This window comes from Bradysia coprophila, unplaced genomic scaffold (assembly GCF_014529535.1).
Source record: "Bradysia coprophila strain Holo2 unplaced genomic scaffold, BU_Bcop_v1 contig_94, whole genome shotgun sequence".
In the NCBI taxonomy this organism is placed as follows: Eukaryota; Metazoa; Arthropoda; class Insecta; order Diptera; family Sciaridae; genus Bradysia; species Bradysia coprophila.
Genome location: NW_023504022.1, coordinates 6,448,473 through 6,462,906, shown reverse-complemented (window position 1 = coordinate 6,462,906; position 14,434 = coordinate 6,448,473). Strand labels below are relative to the sequence as shown.

General features: G+C 37.5%; 4 protein-coding genes across 4 annotated transcripts in view; 2 read left to right on the top strand and 2 right to left on the bottom strand.

Annotated features, from left to right (window-relative positions):
• The window catches only part of LOC119085146 (tribbles homolog 2-like), a 56,815-nt gene extending 48,931 nt beyond the window's left edge, over positions 1 to 7,884 (bottom strand). Inside the window, exons 1-2 of the mRNA XM_037195425.1 lie at positions 7,875 to 7,884; positions 651 to 655 (exon numbers count right to left, since the gene is read on the bottom strand). The gene's annotated coding sequence lies outside the window, so the exon portion shown is untranslated. The remainder of the gene's footprint in view (positions 1 to 650; positions 656 to 7,874) is intronic.
• Positions 1,283 to 3,738, top strand: LOC119085148. The gene is made up of 2 exons (XM_037195430.1): positions 1,283 to 1,439; positions 3,557 to 3,738. The coding sequence occupies exon 1, from the start codon at positions 1,288 to 1,290 to the stop codon at positions 1,399 to 1,401; it is 114 nt and encodes a 37-aa protein (XP_037051325.1). The 5' UTR covers positions 1,283 to 1,287; the 3' UTR covers positions 1,402 to 1,439; positions 3,557 to 3,738.
• Positions 1,406 to 3,994, bottom strand: LOC119085145 (tektin-4). The gene is made up of 8 exons (XM_037195423.1): positions 3,752 to 3,994; positions 3,546 to 3,659; positions 3,346 to 3,460; positions 2,871 to 3,036; positions 2,583 to 2,809; positions 2,220 to 2,514; positions 1,936 to 2,158; positions 1,406 to 1,862 (listed from the first exon to the last, which is right to left on the bottom strand). Exons 1-8 carry the CDS (start codon positions 3,869 to 3,871, stop codon positions 1,488 to 1,490), a joined length of 1,635 nt encoding a protein of 544 aa, XP_037051318.1. The 5' UTR covers positions 3,872 to 3,994; the 3' UTR covers positions 1,406 to 1,487.
• A 2,644-nt stretch (positions 7,885 to 10,528) lies between the features above and the next one.
• LOC119085147 (transcription factor MafB) lies at positions 10,529 to 13,577 on the top strand. Its single transcript, XM_037195429.1, has 2 exons — positions 10,529 to 11,701; positions 13,055 to 13,577. The coding sequence occupies exons 1-2, from the start codon at positions 10,923 to 10,925 to the stop codon at positions 13,275 to 13,277; spliced, it is 1,002 nt and encodes a 333-aa protein (XP_037051324.1). The 5' UTR covers positions 10,529 to 10,922; the 3' UTR covers positions 13,278 to 13,577.
• Positions 13,578 to 14,434: the final 857 nt, after the last annotated feature.

The window sequence follows — 14,434 nt, the reverse complement described above, 5'->3', positions numbered from 1 at the left end:
AACATTTTAAATGCAAATTTAACCGATTTCTGTGATTTTGACATCTCTCATGGCGATGCAAACAAAAATTTATTTCATTTCACTATTTGAACACGATTTTTCTATTGAAAACTAATTATTTTTGATTATTACGAAAGCCCAAACTAATTAACAACTATCACTGACAAGTTAGTTCTACTCGATCAAAATCGGTCGTGAAAAACATAACCACACTCTTAACTTTGACAGGATAGATTGTGGATTTGAGCCATTTGAGCACTATTTCAATGGACTGTCAATAATTTACGATGTCAGAAAGTCGGTCTTCTGTCACTTCACACGAACAATATTTTCATGGACAGGACAATGTGATCGAAAATTTAAATTTCTTAGCTAATGATTTTTTCTATCTTTTGGAGCTCAAACGACTGACATGCAGACTGCGCATCAATCCTACAATCTATTAACAAAGTGACAAAAGTTAATACAACGTCAGTGAATGAAATATAAATCTTGTAACGAGCTCTAGATCAGTTTGAATTAACCGGTCAGCAATCGCTCTCCGTGAAATGTATATTGTTTGAAGTCATATAAAATTTTCCAAACCTAGTTGGCGCTACAGGAAAATTTTGATCACACCGCCTTCGTGATCAACTAGAAAGTGTCTTAACCTGTTCTTTCAGAACCTTGGTGAAAACACTATTATCACGAAATTTTCTAAACTGCGACCTTTTATGCTCAAAACAAACGAGGCATTGAAAACGTGTTTTCATTAACAGATGCAGCAGTCGCGATTTTGAATAGAAAAAGTTCTAACTTCATTTGACAGTTTTGAAAATTTCGTCATGAAAAATAGGACCAAAACATGTTTTCAATGCCTCGTTTGTTTTCAGCATTAATGAATGTAGAATAGTAGGTATGGCCAAATGACAAAATTTGTTCGGAGCGTATACGGATTTATATTTTCGTGGCGAACGTACTCATTGGTTTTGTATCCATTGCAAACTCTGAACCAAGGTTCTGAACAGCTTACATTTAAAAAAGCGACACCTAGCCGTCTATGTCGCGTACCACATGAAGTAAATCTGCTGGGACAAAATTTTTGGGGAAAATGTTGTGCTGTCAAAAGTCTAATTCTTGCCCAATGTTCAATGGGTTCAATGTTTGTTTTTGTTTTTCATGCATCGACGGAATCGCTAAATAAAATGCGACCATGGAAACATTCGGTATGTTGATTGTCTTTTAAGGTAAAATCAAAAACCGTTCTTTAGTCATTGAGATCTATTCCAACTGCAATATTTAGAACAAATGGATACAGACCACTACAGTTACTACATTTACTTGCTGCTAACATTGCTGCCGGTTTATCTATTTTTCAAGCTAATCCAGTGGTTTGGATGGGAAGTGTTCATTAATAACTAATCAATTGCGTGTCGACAAGGACTAGGAATTTTATTCGGGTGAGTGCGAAATGACATAAAATTGCAATGAAAACGCGACAATTCCGTTCAACAATTTCCACTGAGTGTCGTAGTAGGAGGGAAATGTGTTCTCAAGAATAGGCACCGCTCTTGATCTATCATAATAGAGCGTCTCTTCAGCATGATTTCTCGTTCCAAATCGTTACGTGTGTCCATTAGATGCCGCTTTGCGTTCTCTGCCTCTTGAATCGATGCTGCCATTGCGGATATCCCGTCTTGAACCGTTTTCACTTCTTCAACCAATGCAAAATTGGATCGGTCACGACAATTTTCGACGTTGGCCCGATACCGGTTCCGGTTGTCCAACCGTGTCTGAGCGGTTTTCATGCAATTGTCTAGGCTTTTCATGCCATCGGTTAGTTTAGTGATGAGTTTTTCGGTCTCAGCGAGACGGTGTAGAACCTGGGAATGGAACGGCACATACTGATATGCAAATAGCTGTCCTGATAGGCGACATAGGGTCAATGCTACTTACGTCCTTCAAATCAGTTTCCAGTTTCTCACGTATTTCGTCGGTGGCAGAAACTCGATCCTGTAAAGCCTTTTCCACAGCATCGGCCTGAGTCCGTAAATCTCTAGCCGCGTTCGTCAAAATAGCATCAAGCGTTTGACGCAAAAGAATGGATTTCTGTCTCGTGCTTTCGCATTCTTCAAGATTTTGTTCGGTAAAATGTTTCCAGTAGCGTTCAGTTGACTGCCTGGAACACATAAAACCGAAGTCAAATCCGACCGTATTAAAAGCCCTAACGAGCCGCTTACTCATTCATGAATCTAGTTGCGCCATGCTTGAAAAGTATGGTCGACGATTTACTGTTTAGTCCGGCGTTGATAGCATCGATTTCGGACGCATCCTTTTTGTCACTCCAATCAAATTCTAATCGTTGCCGTGCTGCTCGATTCTCAATTTGCTGATCTTCCACATTTTTCAGTGTTTTTTTCAGAGTAGTTTGAATTTCGCCGATCAGAGCTATCTCTCTCACCAATTCTTCTTCGGGCACATCTCTGACCAATTCCGTATCAGATCGACCACATCTTCGATCGAGGCATTCCTTGGCTGTAAGTGAACCACAATATAAACGATAATGTCAATTGTAGGTCGTTCAAGGTTTGGATTTTATTCACCTATTCGTTCAGGCAGACCCACGGCTGCTAAGGATCGTTTAAGGCGATTTCTTTCGTTTTCCAACAGTGTTATTTCATCGACGTGTGCGGCAATCGCTCTTTCCAAGGTGCTTTTACCAACATTTATGTCGCACGTTCGATTGGTCAGTCGCTTCGTATTATCCTCTTGAGCTTGATCGGTTATCGAAAACGTTCGAGACATTACGTTCTTACCATCGTTTTCAGTTCTTGAACGGAAATACTTCAATCAAACGAAATGGATATGGGTGGATTAAGTGGTCAGCTTACTTGATGGACCGATTTAGAGAATCGTTCGCTTTATTCACTAAATTTTGATTGCGCATTTTCCATTCGTCGGTGCTGAAACGAGTTATGGAATAACGATCAACCACTGGCCTAGTTCCAGTTAAGCCAGCTAATGGACTCCAGTCCACTCGTCCAGTTGCCCATGGTCCTACATTGAACGAATGTAGAAAGTAGAATGTCAGTAGTTAAGTCGAAAATTAGAGAAGGGCATAGGCTGTCCGTAGGAAAACGATTTCTTGACCCTACGTTCCTCCATTTCATAAATCGCCTAAGTTAACATAGTCTTAGGCAAATAGTTTTGTAGGGAACGTTTTATTATCCGTTTGCTCGGAAGAAGATAGTCAAATGTTGGGCAATGCAATGTAAAACCGAACGCTAACTGGGAACGTGAGGACTTCAATTGCTAATTTCCATTCATCCCTAATTGCTATCTATTGTACCATCAATTGTTTCAAACCTAAGGCACCGATCGGTTCACCGGGATGATGGAATGGAATTTTTTCGCTGAAATCAACTGCATTACAGTTCTGCGACGATGATCTTTCACCATTATCGTCACATTCCATTAGCTCCTGTTGGAGAAATAATTTTTTTTTTAAATTTATAAACTCCGTTACGATCCAGCGATTCTCTGTCAATTTAAAATTATGAATTTACTGTCTTTACAGGACTGTCGCACTTGTACTTAGGATCGGGAATTGTGTGTAGTGCATAGACACGATTTTGATTCTTGACCGGGATTTTTTTGGATATGGGTAAGGACTGGGACGTCTAACAGTCATTAGTAAATGTGAAATATTGTTCAAATGAAATACGAAAATATTTTGATAATAAAAATGAAATTCAATAATTTTTGGACATACTTCTTCCTTGATACAATCGGGAGGCTCATTATGCTCATGACAATGGTCGTGTGGTGGATGGCTATGATGATGATGATGGTGATGGTGGTCGTGAACTATATCTGGTAAATCGCCCGACATCTTAATTCAATGAGAATTTGAAAATGAAATTGAAGAGGCGAAAATATTTTTGTGGAAATTTGAGTGAATGGCACTGATAGTTAGTCAATCGGTTGCTAGGATTATCGCGATGTTTGTTTTTTATTTGATTTTCGCGTTCATCATGGTGCATGTTATTTTACCATCTCTAGGCAACAATAACACGTTATACGTTCTGTGTAAAGTTAAGAATTTACGTTTTGACAGAATTGAGATTGTAACATAGAAGGAAACGCAAAATTCATTTGTAACTCAAAATTTATGTTTTTTTATGGATTTGTTGCTGATTCACATACCGAATGCTCTTACTCTAATTTATGGGAAATCTTCATACCTTTTCGAATCGAGGCCGAGTGTCTTATCCCCCGGGTGAAAATTAAGGTCTCAGTGAGACTGTAAAATGAGCATGATCAACGGTCTCATTTCAGTCTCATTACGTTTTCAGTCTCATTTCATTCTCAATATTTTATTTCTTTGATGATTGTTGAACTTTGGCTGAACGAGACTGACCGAGTGGTCTCTTTTTCAATATTTTATGAGATTTTTGAGACCGACCGAGTGGTCTTCCTTGGATTATATTTCGTAGGACTTTAGGAGACTGACCGAGAAGTCTCGTTTTGAATATTTTACGAGAATGTAAGAGACCAACCGAGTGGTCTTTCTTGGATTATTTTTCGTAGGACTTTAGGAGACTGACCGAGTGGTCTCGTTTTGAATATTTTACGAGAATGTAAGAGACCGACCGAGTGGTCTTTCCTGGATTATTTTTCGTTGGACTTTGGGAGACTGACCGAGAAGTCTCGTTTTGAATATTTTACGAGAATGTAAGAGACCAACCGAGTGGTCTTTCTTGGATTATTTTTCGTAGGACTTTAGGAGACTGACCGAGAAGTCTCGTTTATGAACATTTTACGAGAATGTAAGAGAGCGACCGAGTGGTCTTTCTTGGATTATTTTTCGTAGGACTTTAGGAGACTGACCGAGAAGTCTCGTTTATGAACATTTTACGAGAATGTAAGAGAGCGACCGAGTGGTCTTTCTTGGATTATTTTCCGTTGGACTTTAGGAGACTGACCGAGAAGTCTCGTTTTTGAAAATTTTACGCGAATGAAAGAGACCGACCGAGTGGTCTTTCCAGGATTATTTTTCGTTGGACTTTGGGAGACTGACCGAGTGGTCTCACTTCAAGAAAATATTTTTTTGAAATACAGAGACCAAATCAGCAGTCTCATTTTTTTGAAATAGAAAACAACTGAGCGGTCTTTTTTTCAATATTTGACTCTGACCGACTGCAGAGACCTATGAGAGTTCTCGTTTGAACTTAACTTTTAATTATAAACGCAATTTTGTTTCTATCAAATTTGACTGGAAACAACCAAAATTTTACCAAAAAAATCTGCGTCGCATGTGGCAGATAAATTTTCTTGCTGGTCTGTTCCTGAACATTTGCCACTTTGCGACTCAGATTTTTTTGGTAAAATTTTGGCTGTTTCCAGTAAAATTCTTTTTGGTAAAAATTATTTGGCAGATGATGAGAAAAACTAAGCCAGCTTGTTTGAACTAAAATTGGGTGTAAAATTTAATTTTTGCGTAACGAAGCTGAAAGCGTCAACTCTAGCGATATCATTCATTTTAGAAATTGTATTTCAAAGACTGCGTCACACTTTTCTCGAAGAGATTTTTGTTGGTTTGAATTTTAAGTGAACGATTCGATGAAAAAGTGAACCGAAAAATACATTTCAACGCTTCCTTGTATGAAAATGACGTTACGTTAGAAAGACCTCCGCACTTTCCATTTTGAATTTCGACCGCACTTACGGCGTGAATTGGTGTAACCGTATAGAGACGTAAAATTATCTTTTTCGCAATTCCGGTCCATAATCATCACCTTTCCATGCATCCATTTAATGTCGTTTTGAAGGTATTTATTTCACAGTGCGTTTTTGATTATTTTTTCGCACTTGGGCTTTTTCACATTTTTTTCGCACGCTACATAGCTCAGTACCTTTAAGAAAGACTAAATTTTATAAATAAAAACTTTGCACAGACCAGGATTTGAACATCCAACACCAAAATTCTTCCAAACACCAAGCAACGACCATAGCCATTCGGCTACAGAGTCACACAATTATACAGAACGTATTGTTGAAGCGTACATACTAATCATTGACTACTTGATTTTATTTAGCCCGTCTCTATACATCACATTGCAATGTGTATATAGAACAGGTTGCTTGATCGTTCAAATCAATTCATGTTTGCATGTGAATGTTTGGTAGAAATTTTGGTAAAATTTTGCATTGGAAAGGTGATTATGGCCCGAAATTGCGAAAAACGTTGTATCTACCACGGTAGGTATGCCGGTATTTTTTCGCACACGACGTCTTGTCGACCTCGGCTTCGCCTCGGATCGACAATCGACATCTAGTGCGAAAAAATACCTTCATACCTACCTTGGTAGATAAATAACTATTATTTAACACATTGCAGAATAATGCGCACGCTGGAACTTTAGACATCCTGGAAAGTAGTAAAGGAGTCGAGGGTTACCTCCAAATAAAATTTAAAAAATCTAAAATTGAATTTTTGGAGGTATTCCTCGACTCCTTTACTGATTTCCAAGGTGCCTAAAGTCGACAAGTCACAGTAACCGACAATGTGTTAAATGCGCAAAAAAAGACTACTCACAATAATGACTCAGCCAGTAAAAAACCGAGACGTATAAGATGTTTTGTTTGTATGAGTGTACCAGCTGTAAAACAGCTGAAACAAAATGAGGCGTTGTTTGTTGCTGGAGCGTAGCGAGGGCTACAAGTCATCCGAGAAAAAATTTCGTACTTTTATCTCGAGGTCAAGACAGCGTTTCTCACAACAAAGAGTTCCGAAGTTTCAGCTGAGGTGAGAAAATGACTATTTTCTCAGCTGTGTTTAATTCGGAGATAAATAGTAAATTCCGTCTCCCCCCTTGGTAAACAAATAATTATTTATCGCTTCAGTCAACGCACTTCAAGCAAAAGTGCTATTAATGACAGCTGTCAAATAGAATACTATTTTGTATGAAATTTTATCCCCACTCTTTTTACAGTGTAAAATTTTGTATGGAACACTGTCAAGTTTCAGTACCCTATTTAGAGGCTGTGCAACATGTAACGCAAACGAAGTGAGCTAGAGTTTTGTTTTGATTAAAACTCTTCAAGAGGCTCCGAGCGTTCAGTTTAGACACACTACCAAAAACAGAAGAAAAATGGGCCAAGTTTAAGTACATAAACCTGTCAGACCAAGGCATGAACACACAACGTATACATTTATGGTACAACGCGAGCGATTTTTACTTTTATAGGAATGTAATACTAGCTGCGAAACCAAGTTAATTAATGCTAACAATGCGAGAGCTATCGAAGAAAAAGCTTAAAAATTCTCTAATTCTCTTCCTCGAGTCGCACTCCATTCAAACGTTTCTAGTGGACAAAGTTTTTAATTATAAATTGAGGCCGCTGCAACTGAGAGGCACATCGGCCCAATCCTACATTAAATAATCACTTTAATTCAATACATTCATTCCCCGAAATGTGTACTTGTTTTAAGGATCATGGAAAATGGTGTAGTTGTGTCAATGTGCCATGCACAAAATACATAGTCAAGTTTACGCCGATACTGGCACACTGTATTTCGAAAGTAATGGAAATTTTGTGAGAAAATCGACTCTCCTTTCTAAAAAAAACTGAATTGATCGAATGATAACGTGTTGAACAGCTAAGATTTCAGAAGTTTAGAAAAGTCGAATTATTCCAATGCATTGAAGTGTAAGCGGTGTAAGTGTAAGCGCAATGTAATACTCAGAATCAGAATTAAATGAGACACCAAAAATGTTATCCCTATACCGCATCTCATTTTAATATTTCGTGAAAGAAACAGTAGAGAAGTTCTGTAACTATCCCACTGCCTGCACCTTATGTGGACGTGCATAACCTTAGTATTGTAATACGATAGAGTTCATCATATTTTACCGACGAAAAGTGTTGAATGTCTGTCTCATCAAAATTCATTCATTACCAGTGGAATATTTTGCAATCAAAGCCATTTTTCATTAAATAAAAAAAAATTGTATGGAAACGAATATATTGTGACAATGTGGCCACCTGGAAACTTAACACTCTCATTATACAACACATTTTGTCATATTATATTTTCAAATAACTCTGTGCAGTTAACAATAATAATGTGGTTGGTATGCAATAATTTCACCGAATCATCAAAAAGCCAGATAGAACTGCTTCCTCAATTAATCAATTTTGTGTCTCCTTCAGAAGTGAGCGGCGCCAGGAACAAGAGAATAGTGTGTATATTGTGCACCGTGTTGCATAAAGTCGATTTTTGCTGTAGCACTAGTCCTAGAATTAGGACGTGTGCCACAAAAATCAATTTGTGCAACCAGTTCTCACTATACTTTTACACCAAACAGACGCAAATGTCATTAGTTCCGATACAAGTGCGGAAATAGCTATTTTGCTAACTTGTGCCTAAATGGAAATATTGCGCAATAGATGCGAAAATTGTCAACCCGAGGCGAAGCAGATATTAACAACACATTGTTTAGGCACAAGTTAGCAACAAGATTTTATGTACAGGAGTCAAACGTATATATGAAAATCCATTTATACACTACTTCGATAGCGCTTCTGCTTCTGTACATCATGCCCGCACGTTAGTAAGCGGGCGTGACGCAAGTCCACTACCAAAAATGTTTTAACAAAAATTTTTTGAGGACGGCGGAACATTCATATTTACAGCAATTTTTTGACTTCTCCCCTTAACTCCAACGACGCCCAAACTAGGATATCTGGAATCTAGGAATCCATACGAGTTCAACGAGCTATCACACGTTACTGCGGCTTCATAATTGGCCGAGATATTGAACTTCGAAATATTGATGTTAGTTCCTATGGAAAAGTGGATCCAGTAACTCCTAAACGTTTCTATAGATTTTCCTGAAATTTTTCTTGGTTATGGCCCAAAAATAAGAATGGAATTTTCAAAAGTTGGAAAAAACTCATATCTTGGGAGCTGGAGCTCCCCAAAGTCTTCATACAAATGCCATATAAAAGCCAATTTGTATGTGTGTGTGTGAGTTGTATATTTTGTTGCATGGTATTGATGGTAATGTGGTGAATTAAATGGTGTGTGTTGTTTTGGGATGTATTTCTTGTTGGGAATTGTTGGGATCATTAAGTATTAACTTCCACTAGGTCGGTTCCTAAATTTTGGGATGACAGATGATTCCTCTGGCACTTCCTAACTTCCATCGGATTTTTCGATGGATTTGGGTTATTTTTAATATAAGTGAGGTGTACCAAGATTGGTTTCTAGATTTTGGGATTCAGACTGACTTCTCTAGAATTTTTTAATTTCTATAAGGTTTTTTGATGTTGTCGAAATGACATACTTACAAAAGTGGTGATGTCAGTCAAAAAAAAACCCTTCAAGGGTAAATGTGACGCAAGTCCTTTATCCTACTTACAAAATAAATGATATCGCTGAGGGTGACGCATTGTGCGTCGTACGCAAAAGTTTATCAACAAAAAATTGACTCAAAAAATTTGTGAAAGAAAATTTTACAACAAGAAATTTGCGTCACAATTGGCAGATGTTGAGGAACGTATTGTTACGAAAATGGTTGAAAAATGTACTGAAAGAATTTAAACGAAAGAAACCCTAATCATCTGCCACTGTCGCTTCGCTCAGATGAAATATACATTTACATACATTTATGACAGTTTCGAATCTATTACTTCTTTTCGTCTAAGTATTCTGGATCGTATTGATATACAAAATCTTTTACTTCATTTTTTTTAAACAAGCACTTTGCTTTATAAGGCCACATCAGCCACAGCTCATAGTTTGTTTTTGTCGTTGATGTCGACAGAAGATGATGACATGTCGCATTTTGGAATTTCCTTTAATCAATGCTAGCAATGCACTTCAAGCAAAAGTGCTATTAATGACAGCTGCCAAATAGAGTATGTATAAAGAATTGCCAGAATTTTTTACAGTGTTAAAATTTGTTCAATACACTGTCCATTTTCAGTACTCTATTAATAAGACAACTCATGCTTGAAGTGCGTTGATGCTAGTCATTTGGACAGTATTGCATCTAACTTCAATATTTTTGAATCGAGATGCACGGAAAACAGTATATACAGTACCTATATGCTTCTACTAATTTGCCTGGTTAAAAAACATCCCAGACTGCTGCACCGCATTTTGCTAATCTCAAGGACAAACGTTACTTTACAATCAATACAGATAAATCGACCAGTACAAAACGAGAAATAGCACCGCTAATTAAAACAATTTCATTTAAATCTAAAAACTTTTCGAGAATAACTTCATTTCTAGTAAACGACTTTGTGCAAAAAGAAGAAGCTTTTTCCCCTGTGCAGTGTGTACTGAAAGCTCCGAGTTTCCGCAGAATATCGTACAATTCAATTTTATCAGCACTTGCGTAATAACATTGATTCAATTCTCATGTAGGTATATACGACATTCGTTTGATATAAAACACACGAAGTTCGCGTTCACGCTGAGGCGTGGCTAAAATTATACACTGCCTATCACCCACTTCTCTTATATAAAAAAATGAAGAAATCGAAAACTATATGCAGCGAACTCAACATCTTCACCTTTTATTATACTCTGAAACTCGATTGAAATCGCACACGAATCGTTTGTACGCTCTGTGAACAGTATACGGTGGATTATGTCTGGTGTAATGCTGTACAGAAAAATAGAGTGAAAAGTTTCGCGCATGCAAATTCGGTGATAAGTAATTTCAATAACTATTTTAACCTGGAAAAACTATTCTTAATTTGGTTGTGCCCGTTCTCAAAAAAAAAACAATTATTTTATCAATTTACCACGCATGGAATAAACGGATTGTCCGATGAATAATTTTCCAATCAAATTTTTCTATCTGATAAATAGTAAATGTGAATGCTATCGCACACAATTTGCGATTTGAGTGGTTTTTACTAAAATGGAAGAGCAGCAGCATTTAGCTGAAGAATGTGTAGCTCAATTTGAGCTCGGTTATCTCGAAAGCAACGCGGTCAAACGTGAAGATCCTAGTCCGCCATCAACAATTAAAATTATAAGTGCATACGAATCAGACAATCGTTTACGCAGTGCTATGACACCACCGCCATGGCATACGCCATCATCAGAAATGTATCCGGACGGACCGATGGCCGGGCAAGCCGTGCTCGTAAATCCTCCAATACCTTGTATCCCATCGACACCGCCCGAAACGCCACCGGTCATTGGATCACCGAATCCGCAATGCAATTCTCATTACGGTCCTCATTTCTCCAACCATCGCCAACATCACGGTCTGGACGATATGATTTGGATGCGAAATGAAACACCATTGGATTTAAGACCATCAAACTACTCGAATGCTCAGGATGAATGGGATCGTCGTGAATATAATATGCAAACGGCAGCCGGTCCCCACTTTCAACTACAATCGCACCATTTGAACCATTTGGAGCATTTAACGCCGCTGAGCACACATTCATTGTATCATCATTCCCAACACAGTAGACCATTATCAGTAAGCTCGACTCGATCGTCGAATAATTCGCCACGCGGTCAATATAATTCGTGTAACTCAATAAGTAGTGGTGGATCGGACAAAATTGGTGACGACATGCTCATCACTTTGACCGTTCGAGAATTAAACAAAAAGTTACATGGATGTCCTAGGGAGGAAATCGTTCGCTTAAAGCAGAAACGGCGTACGCTGAAAAATCGAGGGTGAGATTTTTGAATAAATTATTTGATTCGTTGTCTTTAAGTGCATGGTAGAGCAGGGCCAATTGTTGGTCAATTTATTGACCGAATATACTCAAAGTTACCAAAATTTTACCGAATTTATCGAAACATGATTTAACCACAATAAGCCCTACCCTAGAGGAGTAGTCGTAACAAAGAGACACATTACAAAATAGTGCTGACACTAAGCTTTCACAATAAATTGGCGGTAGAGGTTTTATGATTTCGGTAGTTCCTTGCAAATTTCTATTTAAAATGGATGCAGAACGTGAATTAAATCAGAAAATCATCCTCCCAAAGCGCAGAATTCACTGGTACTTTGATTGAAAAATAATCTCTCACTTAATTAATCACACAAATTGCAACCAAATTCCAACAGAATCTCGCCTTTCGTAGGCTATGTAATGTAATAGCCTTCAATATGTTGACTTAATACATTACCTGAGTTGAGAGGAAACGAAAACGTTAACGACTTACACAGGCTTACAAGCAGGGAAAAGTTGAGTTCCCTTCTCCGTTGCATAACAAATATGCAAGACATCATCTGATCATACATATTAAAGTGAACGATTAAGACTGCCATTACGTGTAATAACCTGAGGATACCATTTAGTATTTAGGTATCAATAGGACACCATTTATAACTACTCACCTTAAGAGCGTTCACCCCTTGGCAAAATTCTAGCCTACATTTGTGCGCAAAAATAGTCGTTTTTTGATGAGCTAAAATTGTAGCCTACATTTCCTGTATTCCATTTTCGATAATATCTTTTCATCAGAATCCCTTCTGAAAAATGTACGACCGCAATAACGACCACGAATGTGTTAGCTTTAAATAAAAATTAGTTTTGGTTGTAAGCAGTTTGACCAGCTCAGAAAAAAAGTTGATCAAACTGCTACGAACAAATCTATTTTTTATTGAAAGATAACACATTCGTGGTCGTTATGTATTAAAGAACCGCCTAAATGTATGCTCTTCAGCAAAGTATCGATGCCTCTTAATTCAATCTCAATTATCATTCCATCAAGGCGTCTTATCAACGGACCAATATCGTTCTATTTGGTCTCATCCATAAAAGACGTTCACGATTCAGTGTAGCCAATTGCTAGTAGCCATACACATTTTAAATCATTAATACCTCGGAAAGCTTGGACTTTTTTTATAGATAAATGTATAGCCGATATTGGGGGGGTCGACGATACATTTGACATGAAAAAAGTCCATACTTTGCGAGTTATCGATGGTTTAAAATGTGTATGGCAACACCCTAAGCAGTAGCTGTTCCATCTAACAAAATGCTTACAAACCTCAAACATTCCGATTTTATCTTTCAGTTACGCCCAAAACTGCCGCTCCAAACGATTGCAACAGCGACAGGATCTCGAAAAGACTAACCACCACTTACGGAACGAAATCAATCGCATGAAAAGCGAATTGAATCGCGTCACCATGGAACGCGACCAGCTAAAGCAACGACTCCAACGCGTACCACACTCAGCTGCCCAATCGCAGAATTTACATTCGGACGGTCAGAGTTCACCGGAATTCTATCTATGACGCCAGCTTGGAGCACATGCTCCACGGCAATCGACACAGTGGAGTCGATATTGAAGACGAACGAAAAAAGTGCACTCTCCGAAATCGCCCCAACCAAAATAGATTTTGGATTTTTGTTTGCGAAAATGAGTCCTCTGATGATTGTACGGCGAATTTTGCGAATTGTTTCTCCATTCCTATCCCCTAATCAATGAAATTATGAACTGTATTCGAAAGTCATATACACAAAGTCAGATTGTTTCTAAAAAAAAAAAGTGTGACGATCATGGGAAAATGGAAAAATTGAAAAAAAAAAATGAAATTGACAAAGTGATAAATCATAAAATTGTAAATATGCATAAAGTTTAAAAGAAAAAAAATGAAATTTTGTTTAAATAAAAATTAAAGAAAAAATTATGTTATCAGTTTAAAATGTGATCGTTTCAATTCATTTTCAATTTATAATTGATTTTACAGAGCAAAGTATAAAGTTACACGAATATTATATTGCTTTCCATGCCACACACGCAAAACAAAAGGATAAAGTGCTGTAGGGTTTGTATATTGTAAATATGTCATTGATGTGAGAGGTGATTATACTGCTACAAAGTCACTTCACCAATTAACCGTGACTTGTTTTTGCAGTTCGTCAATAACACGCATTACGTAAACGTTATGAAGCAAAATGGAAATGAAGGAAATGGATTTTTTTCAGTGCAAATTTCAATTACTCACAGATAAGCACTATCAAATCTGAATTATCTGGAGTAGCGCTAGATACTTTCTATTCAGGGACGTAGCTAGAATATATTAACCTCAGGGTATACCAACTCATTTCAGTGCTTAAATGACATTTTCTGGAAGTTATTAAAAATTTCGACTTTGAATTTTTTCGAACAGTTCAGAGGCTGTTTTTCCTTGATAATCTTTCTTACTTCCAAAGGTCTCCGCACTTTTTTTAGAAAATGTGTTTTTAGGCATTTAATTGAGTTGGAAACTTCCTTTCTCATTCCTACTCGGTACGGTGCTTTTATACTTTAATCTGCAGAAAATGACCCTGTTCTTCCTGTTACGGACGGATCTCCATCTGTTATCGATACCTACGACAAAAATAAACGGAAAAATGCTATGAACAAAAGAAGTAATAGACCCGATAATAATACTGTTAAATGATTGCC